The following is a 19,725-nucleotide window of genomic DNA, read 5'->3' as shown; positions in this document are numbered from 1 at the left end:
TGAGTTTACTTTTATGAAAATTGATCCCGAGGCCCGATACCAACTCGAATGCTCTCAACACAATCTTGACCGCCTTAACGTGTTTCCACGATCCTTCCCCGACTAAAAGAGTATCGTCCGCAAGTTGAAGAATATCCACACAACACAACCAATTAATCGCGAAGCTCTCATATTCTCCAATCTCTATGGATTTCCGAACCAACCTCGAAAGAGCCTCCGCCACCATAACAAAAAGAAAAGGCGATAAAGGGTCACCTTGTCTTAACCCCCTCTTCACCTTGAACTCTTTTGTAGGACTCCCGTTTACCACCACCGACATGTCACTTTTAAAGACTAACAATTCCATCCAACTCCTCCATTTTCCTCCAAAGCCCAATCTCAAAAATAAGTGTCTCAAAAAATTCCATGAAACTTTGTCATAAGCCTTCTCAAAATCAACTTTAAAAAGTAGACAAGATTTACCTTCTTTGTTGGCAAAATCCACCACTTCATTGGCCACCATTACCCCATCAAGCATTTGCCTACCCGGAACAAAAGCACTTTGACACGACGAAATTATAGAACTCATCACTAATTTCAATCTCCCCGCCAACATCTTCGCCATGAATTTGTACATACACCCCACTTAAAATATAGGTCTATAATCATCCAAAGAAAGCGGATTCACGGACTTCGGAATCAACGCCAAAAAAGAAGAAGTAACCGCCTTCGACAATTCTTTTCCTTCAAAAAAGTGATCAAAATATCTCAAAAAATCTTCTTTCAAGAAAGACCAACATCTTTTAATAAAAAGAAAAGAAAATCCGTCCGGACCCGGACTTTTAGAACCCCCGCAACTCTTTAAGGCGTCGTTAATCTCGTCTTCTTGAAACGGTCTTTCAAGCCAAACCTTATCCTCCTCACAAATTTGATCAAAATTAATGCCTTCTAAAAGCAACGACGTCCCTTCCTCCTCTTCAAATTTTTTTGAGAAATGCTTAGCCACATGCTCTTTAATGTCCTTAACCTTATCCAACCTCCCATCCATAGTATTAATGGGGCCTAAATGGTTGTGTCTTCTTTTCTCCTTCATAACTTTGTGAAAGTAACCACTATTAGAATCTCCTTCCCTTAACCACTTCAAATTAGCTTTTTGCACTAGCATATTCTCTTTAATTCTCAATTTCATCCAAAACCGGCTCGTTGCTTCCTTCCTTTCAAACAAAGTATCCGGGTTGAAATCCTCTCCCTCCACTTCCAACCTCTCATCACCACGATTTATATCGTTCACCTCTTCTTGAATTTCCAAGTCTATTCTACCAAAAACCTCCTTATTCCACCATTTTAGACGGTCTTTAAGAAGATGAAGTTTTTGTTTCAAGATGTAATCCCCTCTACCTTCCACTTTGAAGCTTTTCCACTCATTCTTGACAAAAGGGTAAAAAGAATCATGGGAAAACCACTCATTATTGAATTTGAATGGTTTAGGTCCCCAATCATTGTTGTCGACTTCTAACCATATGGGACAATGATCGGAAATATCTCTCTCCCCCACCATTTGCCTAATCACACCCCAATCGTTCAACACTTTCTCCGCCACAAGAAATCTATCCAATCTACTCATCGATTTACCATCACCGCTATACCAAGAGAATTTTTTTCCTTTACAAGGAACATCCACCAACAAGCTTTTATCTATAAATTCCGCAAATTCAATAGCCTCATTAGCATTAGATATGACTCCTCTTCCTTTCCTTTCTTCCCTTGACTTTATCGCATTAAAGTCCCCACCTATGATCCATTCCCCATCATTGAAGTCTTCTTTCAAAGACAACAACTTACTCCACATGATCCTTTTTTTAACAATGTCGCAAGATGAATAGACATTGACCAAATAATAAAAATTGTTATCCTTGTTCACTTTCACACCAATGTAACCCTCCCCTTTAAAGCTCATGATAACCTCTAACCCCTCCTCCTTCCATAAAGTTATTAAGCCACCCGATCTACCCGTAGAGTTAGAATAAGAAAATCCAATTCCTTTAACATTCCAAAAACTCTTCGCCACGAAGTCATGCATTTTTGTTAACTTTGTCTCTTGTAAGAAAAAAATGTCCGCTTTGCTCTTGATCACCAAAGAACTAATTCTTCTTCTCTTAAGAGCATTCCCACCCCCTCTAATATTTAGAGAACCCAAAATCATGATAACAGCTTGTTTACCTCCTTCGAACCCTCTTTTCTCAAAGACGCCTCATGTTCCAAAACATCAATTCTCTCGATGACTCTTGCCTCTGCCCCCTTGGACACCACCCCCAACTCAACCATCTCTTTCCAAATTTTCGTCCCGGCTTCCTTGTCTAAAAAGCCCCACTGCCTGCCATTGTTCCTATAAATATCACTGCTGCCACTGATACTACCATAACTACATACAGGAACAACGCCCGAGTTACTAGCAGACGCTCCTCTGCTGCCTTCCAAAGAATTAGAACACCTCGGTTTTGATACACCTGGAAAACCAGTAGCTACTGCCTTGCCTTTCACCTTAGCCAAATTTCTCAAAGTTCTTCTATGAAGAGGTCCCCCACATTCTGCCAGAGAAACACATCTAAAGTAAGGGTGACAAAACGAGTTTGATATGTTGCGCATGTCCGTTTTGCTCACATTTTTCTGTATGATAGGCTAAAGTTTTAGAATCGCAACCTCTAATATTTATGTCTTGTCCTGTTCCCTATTTTCGAACTTTGACGGGTACAAACATTTATATGAAATTTTATATTTTTAGGCATTCTCTGCTCCATCCTTACTTTTTTGTGAGACAAACTAAAATTTTGAATCCGTATGTTTAGTTAAAGTCCGTCCTACTCTATCTTATTTTCAGATTTTTTTTTTGAACTTTTGCGGAACAGACATTTGTCACCACAATGAAAAGTCATGTTGTGATGATTAATGAAAATTGCTAGTATATGGTTATCATTTCTATACATACAAAGAGGGAGAGAAGTTTTGGATATGTGACGAGTGATGGGCACGTAACATTTGGATTTAAGGGGCAACAGCGTTAGGTGCATGGGTTAGTAACACGTGCATGACTTGTTGGATTGAATGAAAGGTATTAGAGGCTCTTTCGTTTCTAGACGTAATAATAATTTTCAATTGATAACTGACGTCTACTTCGTTTTGCTAAACCAGCATGGTTATTTGTTTTAACCCATCTCATGCAAATAAGTTACGTAAAACAATTAAAAAAAAGACATGTGTGCCCTATTATTATCATATCTGTGTGAACATCTATTCAAGACTTTTATTATAATCATGCCAATAAATTTTCAAGACTTTTACTGAAATCAAGACCTTCAACACCTTATTTGAACATCTGTGCAAAATTAAGTTTGCATTCTAATTGTATACGGTGTTTAATAAGGTGTTGAAATAGTGATGTTCAAATAGCATGACTCAGTATCTCTTTCTGGAATTTCAGGTCAAAAAATAAAAAACTCTTTCTAGAAAGTTAGTCCCAAACTTGTCAAATTAAGCCATTTTAATCAACTAGTCCGTTTACCGTTTAATATATTTAATTTAAAATTTTGATATAACCCAATGAAATTGTAATATGTCCAACACACTTTGAGATCATATGTCATGAAGTTGATATATCATGTGCACAAGTTATTAACCTAAAGATAATAATGTGATTACCTCTAATTTTATTTGTGATTTGTGTTAATAGAGAATAGCAAAAGAGACTAGCTTACCTCTTATATTTGCTCATTTATCAATATGTCTCTTTATTTTTATCACTACTATAAAATATATCTTTTGAATCATTATATTATTACAATAGTTTTTTTTAAATGTAATAACAACTCATTTTTTAGGTTTTTTTCTATTTACTAATTTTTTTTTACTACAGTCAATGTTAACAACCGTAGTAAAATATACCTGGAGTGTAAGGGTTCGAATCTCAACACCAATAATTTTCTATTTATTCGTTACAAAAAGGATTTGTCGATAATATTTCATCACTATTTATATCATCAACTTTGGTATAAGGTGCTAACATTTCATCACGGTTCTTATTATCAACCGTAGTAAAAGGTATATATATATATATATATATATATATATATATATATATATATATATATATATATATATATATATATATATATATATATATATATATATATATATATATTTATATATATATTTATGATACACTGTCGCACACGTTTCAAAATGAGTAATTAAAAAATATAGTTAGGGAGGTGACACTCGAATCGTATCGCAATGACTCTTGATTTAAATTAACCAATTGATTGGAACAATAGGGTAGTTTATGTTTTCGATTAAGATAACGATAAATAAAAATTTGATAACGATTAAGATAAACAAGTCGTTCTACTGTTCGGGTTCCTAACTTATCACCCGTAATTATAAATCCAAAACCCTAAGCAAATTCTATTACCTTTTCGTTTACATCATCAATTAACAAGTGAAATTGACAATATGTGGTAACACTTCTATTTTCCAAATAAAGCAAACAGATTAAAGCAATTACGAATTAAGAAGACGTGATTTTAACATATACAAATTAACAATAAAGCTATGCTAAAACACGATAAAGATCAAGGAATGTTAAGTAATCAAAATAAATCAACATGCATTCTATATAAATCTAATTAAGCATACAAGATATATAGAATGAATATTGAAAGGGAAAAGAGATTGGATTGGAATTTATAAAACCTCAAAGAATCGGTGGACAAGAATCAATAGATCAACCTTTGGAATTAGTTCTCCCTAAAAAACGTACAAAGTTGTAGGTTTTACGTGAAAATTCATAAATAATGAAATAAGCTGCTTTTTTGGTTTAAGTATTACAAGGGAATTCGGGCCCTAATGAAAACCGACCCGAAAATTACAAAAACCTGCCCAAAAACCAAGTATTTTCTTAAGTCTAAAAATAAAATAAATTATTCGACCCTTTTTCACTCCGAATTGGAATTTGGCTTCAACATAAAATTTGTAGCTTATCTTCTCAGCTTTCCAACATATATTAGAATGCGTAATACGGTATCCCGTATCCCAAATTATGACCTGTACCACGGGAAGATATCAAATATTTATTTAAGCTGAAAATAAGCTTATATCTATAGGATTCTAGGTAGAAGTTGCACAAGTTAGTGATTATGAGAGAAGTTGTAAATTGGGATTGTTTAGGCTTTGAACTTATATTATCATAGTGGATTTCCTTCCTGGCTTGGTAGCCCCCAGAGTAGGCGACGTTACACCAAACTAGGTTAACCATTGATTGTGTTGTTTTTTTCTACAATTTACCTTATGCACAATCTCTTGTTTTGGCAAGTGTTTTCTGTTAGCAAATGATGTCATAATATCTGTCTTGATATTGTGTTGGTGTTGGGACATCAGTCTTGACATTTGTATTATAAGTACTAGAATTTAAATTGGCATCAGAGCAGGCACCCTGCTCTAAATATTGGGTGAGCTCTAAAGAGAATATTTTCTAATACTATGGATAAGGAAGGAGGATACAACAATTTATCACCTCTATTAGATGGTTCAAATTAAGACTTGTGGAAGGTCAGAATGATGGCTTTTCTGAAATCCATGGACAACAAAGCTTGGAAGACTATTTTGAAAGGAGGGGATCATCTCGTTGTGAAGGACAAAGATGGGAAAATGTCTTTGAATCCAGAGGAAGATTGGTCCGATGAGGATGATAAATTAACTATTAGTAATTCCAAGGATTTGAGTGCTCTATTCAATGTACTGGACAAGAATTTTTTTGAAATTCCAAGGGTAATTAATACATGTACTGTAGCCAAGGATGCTTGGGAAATTCTCAAGACAACTCATGAAGATACATCCAAAATGAAGGAGTTAAGACTTCAGCTTCTCGCTGCTAAATTTGATAATCTAAGGATGAATGATGATGAAACCATCCAGGAATATTTGATGAAGGTTCTTGAAATTGCAAATGCATCAAGTTCCTTGGGAGAAAAGATGTCAGAAGCAAAGCTTGTTAGAAGTATTTTTTAGGCCGTTACCTAGAAAATTTGATATAACTATTGAAGATTCGTAGGACATCAATAACATGAGAGTTGATAAACTTGTTGGGTCTCTTCAAACTTTTGAATTGACTATTAGTAATAAGTATAAGAAAAAGAATAAGAGCATAGCTTTTGTATCTAATGCTGAAGATTAAGAAGGTCATGTTGAACTGAATACTGATGAGGGATTCTCTAATACCACTATGCTTCTTGGGAATCACAATGTCAAGAAATTAGATAGGAAAGGGAGACTACATGTCAAGAACATCTCATATGACATCACTAATAATCTTGATCCTAGGAAGAAAACAAGAACTGAAGAGAATTCAAGTCAAGGAAATGGAATTCAATGTTATGAGTGTGAAGGATATGGTCATATTAGACCAGAATATTCCACCTTCCTCAAGAAACAACAAAAGGGTTACAATGTGTCTTGGTCTGATGATGATAAGTCGGAAGATGAATCTAACATTGAGACTGCCAAACTTGTGATGACTCTCTCTGGCAGATGGGCAGATGAATAAATAAATTCGTACGACAGAGGAATATCATAGTGAATTGGAGAGTGAGAAGAAGGATCTCCTATGTATTGTTTCTTATCTACAAAGTGAGGTAACTCTCTTAAATTCCAAGCTTGACAAATTAACAATTTACTTGATAATGATGAAGAATGGAACTGATATTTTGAAAGAGGCTGAAGGTACGATAGTTAATTATCATTTTGATAATCAAATAAAGAAAATTCTTGTAGAAAAGTTCTCCCCTCGTGTTGTACCACAACTTTTTACCCTGAGATCCCACACCATTTTGTGCATAGCATGGTCATCATCATCATTATTATTTATATTCCATTTACTAGCAAAGATATACAAAAAGAGATTGTGTTTTGCTTGTTGCTTGTTTCCAAAGGCAGGTGATTAAGTTCAAGCAAGATTGGGGTTTTGAAACCCACAAAGGAGTTCATAACATGGTCATCATCATCATTATTATTTATATCCATTCCAAATTTTTTGACTATGTTCTTGGCATATTTTCTTTGAGACAAAAATATGGATTCTTCCATTTGCTTAATTTGTAGTCCAACGAAGTATGTCAATTCTCCAACCATACTCATTTCAAACTCAGTCTGCATTTGACTGACAAAGTGTTTTACCATTCCGTCTGACATTCCACCAAACACTATGTCATCAACATATATCTGAGCAATCATGATCCTTCCATCTTCATTCTTTACAAAGAGAGTTTTGTCTATTCCTCATTTCTTGTATCCATTTGTGGCCAGAAATTCAGTTAATCGTTCATACCAAGCTCTGGGAGTTTGTTTCAAACCATAGAGAGCTTCTCTTAGTTTGTAGATATGGTCAGGCAGATTTGGATCAGCAAAGCCTTTAGGTTGTTCCATATATACTTCCTCATTCAAGTATCCATTCAAAAAGGAACTTTTTACATCCATCTGATATTGCTTGAACTTCAAGATGCAGGCTACTCCTATAAGTAATCTGATTGACTCAAGTCTTGCCACAGGAGCAAAGGTCTCATCAAAGTCTACTCCCTCAACTTGAGTGTACCCTTAAGCTGCTAGTCTGGCTTTGTTTCTAGTTATGACTCCTTGTTCATCCGACTTGTTCTTGTATATCCACTTGGTACCAATAATATTGGTTCCTCCAGGTCTAGGTACCAGTTCCCATACTTCCTTTCTTTTGAACTGTTCAAGTTCATCTTGCATGGCACAGATCCAAAATTCATCTGTCAACACTTCCTTAATATTTTTTGGTTCAATTTTGGACACAAAGAAAGAGTTGGCAATGGTTCCTCTTGATCCGGTCATTATACTACTGTTGATATCACTTGTGATAAGTTACTTGGGACGATCTTTCTGAATTCTGATAGATGGATCTTTGTTGATTGCTTCAGGTTCAGGTTCTGAGGGAGGCTCATTAATGACGTCAGGTTGGTCTGACTTCTCAGCCTGAATTTCAAGGAATGTTCCAACATTCTCCGTGACATCAAATTCTCCATTTTGGTCATCAATAATAACATTGATGGATTCCATCAAGACTTGTGTTCTGGTATTGAATACTCTATAAGCACTGTTGTTTGTGGAGTATCCCAAGAATATACCTTCATCAGTTTTGGAATCCATTTTCCTTCTTTGTTCACGATCTGTCAAGATGTAACATGTAGATGTTTTCATGTTGGCTGCATTTGTGGTAAAACATACCTGGGTGTTTAATGTCTTGACTGATGTCATGACATGATTTATATTGTGTTATGCGGGTTGCATTTGTGTTTATCTAATACAGGTTCTGTTAGTGAATATCATGACCGATGTCATGACATCCTTGTCTGACAACAAGGGCTTTTATATTTTATCAATGTGTTTCCTGATTTCTCTCAATCTACAATTTAGGAAACCTTTTATTTTGTGCTGAATATTTTGTCTAGAAGATTTCGCTGACAGCACATTCTGTAACAACCAGATGGCGTGTAAATTAGGTTAACTTGGTTAACCCTAATTTGATTCATGAAAAAGCCCGAGGCCCAAGAGCTGCATATAAGAAGACTGCAATCCTAATTTGGAATGCAGAGAGAGTATTTTTAATTGTGAAGAACCGTAGTTCTGTAGCTATCTCTTGTACTCCAAGCAATTGTCTTTTGAAGATTTTATTGGAATAGGTTATTTATTAATTGTCACTCTAAGTTTTTAAGCACGAGTGTGTGTCTCTTTATTGAAGCTTTTAAGCAGATCAAGATGTGTTTTTGAAGTGTGTTTTCTCTCTGAATTTGTTTAATGTTTATTTGTAATCACTGCTGTGATTGAGGGGGAGTGAGTGGAGATACTCAGGTCTAGGAATAGATTAGAATTTCATTGAGTAGGTTTCAAGTGAGGATTTGTAAACGGGGGAGTTTAACTCTGAATTAATTCTGCATATATTGGATTCCCTCCCTGGCCTTGTAGCCCCCAGAGTAGGTTGTTTGAACCGAACTGGATAAACAATTATGTGTGTTCTTTACTGTTTTTATGTGTTTCTGTTTTAACATTTTGTGTTGTGTAATTGTGGATGTCATAACATCCAGTACGACATCAAGCGCGAGTTATTAGAATTTTCAATTGGCATTAGAGCAGGCACCCTGCCTATTTACATCTGGGTGAGATCTAGGGACAACAAAATTATGGTACTATGTGTCGCGGGTCAAAAAATGATCGCCACGAAATGGTAACAAATAGAGTCGCCACCAAATTTTATTTATTCCAATGGGAATGGGAAAATATTGATAAAACCCACAAATGAAATGAAATGGACAAAGATGGTCTTCGCAACCAGATTCGGGTTCGGGAGTCGGTTAAGCAAGGGGAAGGTATTAGCACCCCTTACCTCCATCGTACTCGATGGGACCCATTTAGTTGTTTCGCAATCAAGATTAGCTAAAGTCTACGTTTATTTCATTAAGAGAAAAGAACATGTTTTTGTTTTTTTATTAGGGAAAAAAAAAGATTTTTATTATTATGCTCGCTAAGACGTTTGTATCTTGTGCCTACGTATTCCCTTGTGCGGTGGGAAAGTGCGTTCGTAGTTCGAGGCTACAGAATTATATATTTTTTATTAGTGTGCTCGCCAAGACATTTGAGTCTTGTGCCTATATATCTTCAATGGAAGAATCAGAGCAATTGTAGTTCGAACGAACTACGAGTTTGTTGATTGATTTTAGGAAGGATGTTTAGTGTTTGGTTCAAAGGATCAAAGGTATTCAAGAGGTGTGCACCCCTTGTCACTTAATCACTTTGATTTAATTAAGAAGGATTTTTTTTTAATGTTTGATTCAAAGGATCAAAGGTATTCAAGAGGTGTGCACCCCTTGTCACTTAATCACTTTGATTTAATTAAGAAATAACTTTTAATGTTTGATTCAAAGGATCAAAGGTATTCAAGAGGTGTGCACCCCTTGTCACTTAATCACTTTGATTTAATTACAAAAAGAAGATTAACAACTTGACGTTGGATCAAGCGTTTTAGGGTTTATGAAATGGGTCTAATCGCACTTGGGCGGAGAAGACAAACTTTGAAATGAGATTCACACTTGGGTGAAATTTGCACTTGGGCAATGAAAGGACTTCGCGCTTGGGCAAAAAAATGAAGCAATGAGTTTGAATTGTTTTGAAGTTTTTATGATAATGTTTGAAATGGACTCGGCGTTGGATCGAGTGTTTATTGAATGAAAATTGTTTGTGAAAATGAATTGATTTTTATCATGATAGAGTTTAATTAACTAATTAAAATGTATTTAATTCATTAATTAAATTAATTAAAAATTAACTAGTATCATTAATTAATTTTAATTAATTAACAATATAGTCAAAAGTTTAATTAAAATGATTAGTTAATCAAACCAATTAAATGATTAATTAAAATGAAGCATGATAGTTTTTTAGGAGAAAAAGGAAAAAAGCAGTTCATTGGGCTTGAGAAAAAGAACAAGTTTGGCCCATAATTAAACAGCATTGCCAAAAAAAATAAAAAAACTAAACTGGATCGGGTCGATCCAGACCCGCCCTCTATTCATATGCAAAATGGGTGTAATGAAAAACCCTATTTTTTTTCTTAATTTGTACAGTAGTTGTAACAAAGAGGAAAAGAATTATACATTTTTTTTTAATTTTTGTAATATGCTTAAATAATGTAATAAAATGTCTCCTTTTATTTAATTGTGCTAAATGATTCTTAAATCCACTTTAAATTAGTAATGATAATTAAATAGAAATTTAATCACAAGTACCAATTCAAATAGAATTTAAAAGAAGAATGCAATTTAAGTTATGTAAAAAAGTGTGAATTCAAATAACAATGCAAACATATTTTTTTTATAATTCAAATTTTAAGTCAATTGTTTATGGCTCACTTATAATTCAAACTTTAAGTAAGATGAAATAAAACGATCTTTTGATTTATGCATGGATATTGAATGGTGATTGAATATTCTAATGAAATGAATAAGGAACAAAAATCAAGATATAGGTCACTCAGATGATTTTAAACGATTAAGTTCAAATATCTTTGAGAAAAAGGTAGGGCAAAATTTGGGGTATGACACTATGGAGAAGGAATTGTTAGTGTTTTGGAATAGACCACCCATCCTGGATAGCTCTAACTATGACTACTTGAAACCTCGTATGGTAGCTGTCATAAAGTCTGTGGACAGCAAGGCCTGGAGAGCTGTGGAATGCGGATTGAAACATCCTGAGAAGGTTTTCGAAGATGAACCACTGTCATAATTCCTGAAGCACAATGGAACTAAACTGAAGAACAACTAGCTTTGGGCAATTCCAAGGCCCTAAATGCCTTGTTCAATGGAATTGACAAGAACATATTCAGGCTTGTGCAACACTGTGAACTAGCTTAAGAGGTTTGGAATATTCTCAAAACATCTCATGAAGGCACATCCAAGGTAAAGATGTCTAAACTTCAAATGCTTACCACTAAGTTTGAAAATCTCAAGATGAAAGAGGATGAAACCATTTATGAATTCAGGAGCCTTAGGAGAAAAATGTCTGAAGAAAAACTAGTAAGAAAGATCCTCAGATCACTGCCTAAGAGATTTGATATGAAGGTAACTGCCATAGAAGAAGCCCAAGACATCAGCAACATGAAGCTGGACGAACTCATTGGTTCTCTACAAACCTTTGAGATGAGTATTTGTGAATCTGTTGAAAAGAAGAACAAAAGCATAGCTTTTGTTTCCAACAAAGAAGATAATTCAAGAGGAAGCAATGGTGGAAGTGATGAAAATCTATCAGAAGCCATAGCCATGCTTGGAAAACAATTCAACAGGTTTATTAAAAGGGTTGATCAGAAGTCCAGACCCAATGTTAAGAACACTTCCAATGACATCAGCAAGACCTATGATCCTAGCAGAAGATTCAAAGCTGAAGAGAAACCCAATCAAGGAAAAGGGGTTCAGTGTCATGGATGTGTAGGAGATGGACACATTAGAGCTGAATGTCCTACCTACCTCAAAGAACAAAGGAAAGGGATGTCTGTCACCCGATATGATGGAGATTCAGATAGTGATGCTGAAGAGGAATGTGCTGCACTAACGAGTGTGTGTACACTTGAATACAAACTCGGCAAAGAGGATCCTACCTTTGAAGAACTTGCTGCCTCATACAATGATCTATGTGTCAAGAGTACTGAAGTGTGTAATATAAGGGAGAAACAAAAGAAAATTATAGAAGAGTTGGAAGTCGAGAAGAAAGAACTTCTAGCAACCATTGTAACACCCCGTTAATTCTTGTTATTAATTTAATTATTTTCTTTAATTAAATTATTAGAATTAATAATTTGTGGGAATTATTTGGAAAAATAATAAAATATGGTGTTGGGCTGAGTGTGATAGTTAGTAGAAAGGGGGGGTGTTAACTAAGCAAGCCCATTAAGAATATTTTATTTTATTTTTCATAAAATAAAGGAAATTGGGGAAAGAGAAGCAGAGCAGTAGAAGCAGATTTTGGAACTGAAGAACACGTGAAAGGGAGAAGAGCCTAAAGGGAAGGAGAACTTCGAAGATTCGACTCTGAGGTAAGGGGGGATTCTTCGGGTTAGTAATCCTTATGCGATTATAGGTAGTAGGATTGATTAGGATTATCGTGTAATTCAATCGTACGTGTCGGGTTGGGAATTTTGTTAGGTTTTGATAATCTAGTATGAATTAACATGATTATGTTGATACTTGTGATATATGTTGTTAATACATGTCAATAACTTGTTTGAAATGTATAATTGTGTGAAAATCAATGATAATTGTGTGTATGTTCGTATGTACCTGAAATTGGGGGAATGGGATAGGGTAAATGCTGTCAAAATGATGAATTTTGCTGTGCAGGTACGTAGGAACCGGTTCCCATGTGGGACGAACCGGTTCCCCCTTGTAAAAACAGAGAAGTGTGAATTCTGGGTTTCTGGGAACCGGTTCCCATGTAGGGACAACCCGGTTCCCCATAGTAAAAACCAGAGACGTGATTTTTGAAGCTGCCAGGAACCGGTTCCCATGTAGGGACAACCCGGGTTCTGCAGCATTTTTCCTGAAAATGTTTTATCTTTGAAAACTCATAACTTTTGATCCGAGTATCCGATTTATGTGCCGTTTTGGGCGTTGCGAAGCTAATGAGATGCTTTATCTGATGAAGTAATAATACGGGCAGTAGCCGACTTATTTATTTATTCAATTGAATTATTGTTGAATTGGTTTATGATGGCAATTAACATTAACGTGATGTGTATGTTATTGTGATGATGTGGTGTATGTATGTGAATGATTGAATGATGCTTATACATGTCCATACTTGTTGTGATGTTATTGGAAAGAGGTAATAAGCGATGTTAAGCATCGGAATGATGACGATGTATGATGATGTAAGTATGTGTCATGTGTGCATTATTCATAAATCATTTGCATTGGAAGGCTAATTCCCATTGTGCGGAGATTAGCGGGAAGTCATCGTGTGCCCATGTGGGGTGTGAGCGATGAGGCAGTAGTCGTGTGCCCATGTGGGGTGTGAGCGACTAGAGGGCAGTATCAAAGGGAGAAGTCCTGTGATATGATTCACGAATTTTGGTACCACATGCATGAGTGTCAGTCCATTCATTGCATTATAACATGATATAATTGGTTGATTGTGTGGTGTGATAGATGATGTTTATACACTGATGCTTTCTTGTTATAATAATTCCGATTATATGTATGTTGAATGGATGATAGTTGCTATGAGATTTTATTGCTTATGATTGTATAATGGTTGTTAATTCGAATGAAACTCACCCTTACTTTGATAATTTCAGATTAAGGATGTAGCGGCGTTTTGATTGGGTGAAGATAGCTTATAGGCTAGCTCGTAGTTCGTGTCGAGTCATGCTCTGATTGTAACACTGGGATCGACTAGTCTTAGCGTTACTTGTTATACTTTGTTGCCATTTCGCTATGGATTTATGTATGGAGTATTTATGTGGAGATGTTCCTAATATTGTCGAATTAAGTTCCGTTGTGCTAAACACTTGTTTGTTATTGGTTAAGTCTTAATAAAAGCATGACAATCGACTTTGATGTTTTATTTATGTAATAATTGTAGCATCCTTGATGTGTTACTACTCTGATTATATTATATTTTCCGCGGGGTTTTAGAAGGGTGTTACAATAGTGGTATCAGAGCATAGTCGGTCGTTTGAGTCAGAGTCTTAGTGTCAGTGTTCCCTTGTATGCGACTAGTGTAAGGTAAACACTATCGATACTTTTGTTCTGATGAGATTGTTTTGTGATTTAGCAGAACAATGGCTGGAAGAGGTGGAAGGAACGATGACGCTATTGCAGAGGCTCTGGGCATGATAGCTGGTGTATTGGGAGGGAATGCTAATGGGGCTGTGATTGGTGCTGACAGACAGTTGAACAGCTTCCAGAGGAACAACCCTCCACTGTTCAAAGGCACTCATGACCCTGATGGTGCTCAGAAATGGTTGAAGGAGATTGAGAGGATCTTCCGAGTGATCGATTATGCAGAGAATCTGAAGGTGAGGTACGGTACTCACATGCTATCAGAAGAAGCTGATGACTGGTGGGTTACTACTAGGACTGAGTTGGATTCAGATGGGATTGCGATCACTTGGGCCATATTCAAGAGAGAATTTCTGAGGAAGTACTTTCCTGAAGATGTTCGGGGAAAGAAGGAGATTGAGTTCTTGGAACTGAAACAGGGTAGTATGACAGTGCCGGAATATGCTTCCAAATTTGTGGAATTGGCTAAGCACTACGTGCACTACACCAACGATGCAGCTGGAGAATTCTCTAAGTGTATCAAGTTTGAGAATGGTCTTCGTGATGAGATCAAGCAGGGTATCAGGTATCAAAGAATTCGCCGATTTGCGGATTTAGTGGACTGTAGCAGAATCTTTGAGGAAGACAGTCTTAAGCTGAAATCATCTCACTCTCGCGAGCTAGTTGACAAGAAGGGCAAAAAGCCTATGGATAGAGGTACACCATATGGTAGGGGAAACCCAAGAGCTGGTAATTGGAAAAGACCTAGTGGGGGAGATTCTGGTGCTCCCGTTAGGTGCTTCAACTGTGGTGAAACAGGACATAAGAGGAATGAGTGCAAGAAAGAAGAGAAGAAGTGCTTCAAGTGTAACAGAATGGGTCATATTGCTGCTGACTGCAAAATGAGAACAGTGACTTGCTATAACTGTGGAGAAGAGGGTCATATCAGTCCGCAGTGCACCAAGCCAAAGAAGGACCAAGCTGGAGGGAAAGTCTTTGCTTCGTCCGGATCAGAGACTACTCCGGAGGATAGACTGATTAAAGGTACGTGTTTCATACATAACACACCTTTAATTGCGATTATTGATACTGGTGCGACTCACTCGTTTATTTCATTGGATTGTGCTAAGAGGCTAAATTTAGAGATATCAAAGATTAGTGGAAGTATGGTTATTGACACTCCTGCGTCGGGTTCAGTGACCACTTCATCTGCATGTTTGAACTGTCCTGTTGATATATTTGGTAGGAAGTTTGGAATGGACTTAGTGTGCCTTCCGCTCAAACAACTTGACATTATTTTGGGGATGAACTGGTTGCAATTTAACCGAGTTCATATCAACTGTTTTACGAAGACGGTCATCTTTCCTGAAGAAGTTAATGTCGATAAGTTGGCAATGACTACAAGACAAGTAGGTGAAGCAATTCAAGACGGGGCAGCCGTGTTTATGCTCTTTGCGTCGATGGAAGTGAAAGGAAGGGTGGTGAGTAATGAATTACCAGTGGTACGAGAATTTCCAGAAGTTTTTCCAGAAGATGTTAGAGAGCTACCACCTGAAAGGGAAGTAGAGTTTGCTATTGAGTTAGTTCCTGGAACCAGTCCTATATCGATGGCACCTTATAGAATGTCAGCATCTGAATTGACCGAATTGAAGAGTCAAATAGAAGAATTGTTGGAGAAGGAGTTCATTCGTCCGAGTGTGTCACCGTGGGGTGCACCGGTGCTATTGGTAAAGAAGAAAGAAGGATCTATGAGGTTGTGTGTGGACTACAGACAACTGAATAAAGTTACTATCAAGAATCGGTATCCATTGCCGAGGATTGATGATTTGATGGATCAGTTGGTCGGAGCTAGTATACTCAGTAAAATTGATTTGAGGTCTGGGTATCATCAGATTCGTGTGAAGACGGATGATATTCAGAAGACTGCGTTCAGAACGAGGTATGGTCATTATGAGTACACCGTGATGCCGTTTGGAGTTACTAACGCACCTGGTGTTTTCATGGAATACATGAATAGGATTTTTCATCCTTATCTTGACAAATTCGTTGTGGTGTTCATTGACGACATTCTGATATATTCCAAAAGTGAAGAAGAACATGCAGAGCATCTCAGAATTGTGCTGGGAGTGTTGAAAGAGAAGAAGCTTTATGCCAAACTGTCGAAATGTGATTTTTGGTTAAAGGAAGTGAGTTTCCTGGGTCATGTAATTTCCAAGGACGGTATTGCCGTAGATCCAGCAAAAGTAGAAGTCGTGTCTCAGTGGGAAGCTCCGAAGTCCGTTACTGAAATTCGTAGCTTTCTGGGTCTTGCAGGTTACTATCGGAAGTTTATAGAAGGATTTGCAAAGTTAGCTCTACCATTGACGAAGTTGACTAGGAAGGGTCAGGCGTTCGTTTGGGACTCGAAATGCGAAGAAGGATTCCAAGAATTGAAGAAGAGGCTGACTAGTGCTCCTATTTTAATTTTGCCAAATCCGGCAGAATCTTTTGTTGTGTATTGTGACGCTTCATTGATGGGACTTGGAGGTGTACTGATGCAGAACCAACAGGTAGTCGCTTATGCGTCGAGACAACTTAAAGTGCATGAGAAGAATTACCCGACTCATGACTTAGAGTTGGCTGCGGTGGTGTTTGTGTTGAAATTGTGGAGACATTACCTTTATGGTTCACGATTCGAGGTGTATAGTGATCATAAGAGTCTGAAGTACCTATTTGATCAGAAAGAGCTCAACATGAGACAGAGGAGGTGGTTAGAGTTCCTTAAAGATTATGATTTTGAGCTGAATTATCATCCGGGTAAGGCAAATGTCGTTGCTGACGCTTTGAGTAGGAAGTCCTTGCATATGTCCATGTTGATGGTGCGAGAATTAGATTTAATTGAACAATTTCGGGATTTAAGTTTGGTATGTGAAGGCACTTCGAATAGCATCAAGTTAGGTATGTTAAAGCTGACAAGTGGAATTCTTGATGAAATCAGAGAAAGGCAGAAGGAAGATGTGGGACTAGTTGACAGATTGACTTTGATTAACCAAGGAAAAGGAGGTGAATTCAGAATTGATGAGAATGGCATAATGAGGTTTGGCGACCGCGTTTGTGTTCCTGATGTTACCGAACTGAAGAAGAGTATCTTGGAAGAAGGACATCGTAGTGGATTGAGTATTCATCCTGGTGCTACTAAGATGTACCATGACTTGAAGAAGTTATTCTGGTGGCCTGGAATGAAAAAGGAGATAGCTGAATTTGTTTATTCTTGTCTGACTTGTCAGAAGTCAAAGATCGAACATCAGAAGCCGTATGGAACTATGCAGCCTTTATTTATTCCTGAATGGAAGTGGGATAGCATATCCATGGACTTTGTATCTGGATTGCCAAGAACAGCTAAGAACTATGAAGCCATTTGGGTTATTGTGGATAGACTGACGAAGTCTGCTCACTTCATACCGATGAGAATGGATTATTCTATGGAGAGGTTGGCACAGTTGTACATTGAGAAAATAGTAAGTTTGCATGGTATTCCTTCGAGCATAGTATCAGATAGAGATCCAAGATTTACGTCCAGATTTTGGGAAGGGTTACAGAAGGCCTTGGGCACTAAATTGAGGTTGAGTTCTGCTTATCATCCACAGACAGATGGTCAGACTGAAAGGACGATTCAATCATTGGAAGATCTATTGCGTGCTTGTGTATTGGAAAAAGGTGGTACATGGGATAGTTACTTGCCGTGGATTGAATTTACTTACAACAATAGCTACCATTCGAGTATTGGTATGGCTCCATTTGAAGCTTTGTATGGTAGAAGGTGTAGGACACCACTGTGTTGGTATGAATCTGGTGAAAGTGCAGTGATTGGACCAGAAATTGTTCAAGAGACGACAGAAAAGATTAAGATGATTCAGGAGAAGATGAAAGCTTCTCAAAGTCGTCAGAAGAGCTATCATGATAAGAGACGGAGAACACTTGAATTTCAAGAGGGAGATCATGTGTTTCTGAGAGTAACTCCTACGACAGGTGTTGGTCGAGCACTGAAGTCAAAGAAGTTGACGCCGCATTTTATTGGTCCGTTTCAGATTACGGAAAGAGTAGGAGAGGTGGCTTATCGTATTGCCTTACCGACAACACTTGCAAACCTACATGACGTATTCCATATGTCTCAATTGAGGAAATATATTGCGGATCCGTCTCATGTAATCCAAGTGGATGATGTGCAAGTAAGAGATAATATGACGGTTGAGGCGTTGCCAATGAGAATTGAAGATCGGAGGTTAAAGCAACTACGTGGTAAAGAGATAGCTTTAGTCCGAGTGGCTTGGGGAGGAGCTGCAGATGGAAATGTTACGTGGGAACTGGAGAGTCAGATGAAAGACTCTTATCCCGAACTCTTCGTTTGAGGTATGTTTTCGAGGACGAAAACTCTTTTAGTGGGGGAGAGTTGTAACACCCCGTTAATTCTTGTTATTAATTTAATTATTTTCTTTAATTAAATTATTAGAATTAATAATTTGTGGGAATTATTTGGAAAAATAATAAAATATGGTGTTGGGCTGAGTGTGATAGTTAGTAGAAAGGGGGGGTGTTAACTAAGCAAGCCCATTAAGAATATTTTATTTTATTTTTCATAAAATAAAGGAAATTGGGGAAAGAGAAGCAGAGCAGTAGAAGCAGATTTTGGAACTGAAGAACACGTGAAAGGGAGAAGAGCCTAAAGGGAAGGAGAACTTCGAAGATTCGACTCTGAGGTAAGGGGGGATTCTTCGGGTTAGTAATCCTTATGCGATTATAGGTAGTAGGATTGATTAGGATTATCGTGTAATTCAATCGTACGTGTCGGGTTGGGAATTTTGTTAGGTTTTGATAATCTAGTATGAATTAACATGATTATGTTGATACTTGTGATATATGTTGTTAATACATGTCAATAACTTGTTTGAAATGTATAATTGTGTGAAAATCAATGATAATTGTGTGTATGTTCGTATGTACCTGAAATTGGGGGAATGGGATAGGGTAAATGCTGTCAAAATGATGAATTTTGCTGTGCAGGTACGTAGGAACCGGTTCCCATGTGGGACGAACCGGTTCCCCCTTGTAAAAACAGAGAAGTGTGAATTCTGGGTTTCTGGGAACCGGTTCCCATGTAGGGACAACCCGGTTCCCCATAGTAAAAACCAGAGACGTGATTTTTGAAGCTGCCAGGAACCGGTTCCCATGTAGGGACAACCCGGGTTCTGCAGCATTTTTCCTGAAAATGTTTTATCTTTGAAAACTCATAACTTTTGATCCGAGTATCCGATTTATGTGCCGTTTTGGGCGTTGCAAAGCTAATGAGATGCTTTATCTGATGAAGTAATAATACGGGCAGTAGCCGACTTATTTA

General features: G+C 37.1%; 1 protein-coding gene across 1 annotated transcript; it reads right to left on the bottom strand.

Annotated features, from left to right (window-relative positions):
• Positions 1-625: 625 nt before the first annotated feature.
• LOC131659232 (uncharacterized) lies at positions 626-2,059 on the bottom strand. The gene has a single exon (XM_058928446.1). It carries the CDS (start codon positions 2,057-2,059, stop codon positions 626-628), a length of 1,434 nt encoding a protein of 477 aa, XP_058784429.1.
• Positions 2,060-19,725: the final 17,666 nt, after the last annotated feature.

The sequence above is a fragment of the Vicia villosa genome, linkage group LG3, assembly GCF_029867415.1.
Source record: "Vicia villosa cultivar HV-30 ecotype Madison, WI linkage group LG3, Vvil1.0, whole genome shotgun sequence".
NCBI lineage: Eukaryota > Viridiplantae > Streptophyta > Magnoliopsida > Fabales > Fabaceae > Vicia > Vicia villosa.
Note: the sequence above shows the minus strand (reverse complement) of the source record. Positions and strands in the feature narration are given on the sequence as shown.

Excerpts from the sequence above, each read along its gene's own strand:
- LOC131659232 (XM_058928446.1), bottom strand. The coding sequence starts at position 2,059 with ATGCATGACTTCGTGGCGAAGAGTTTTTGGAATGTTAAAGGAATTGGA.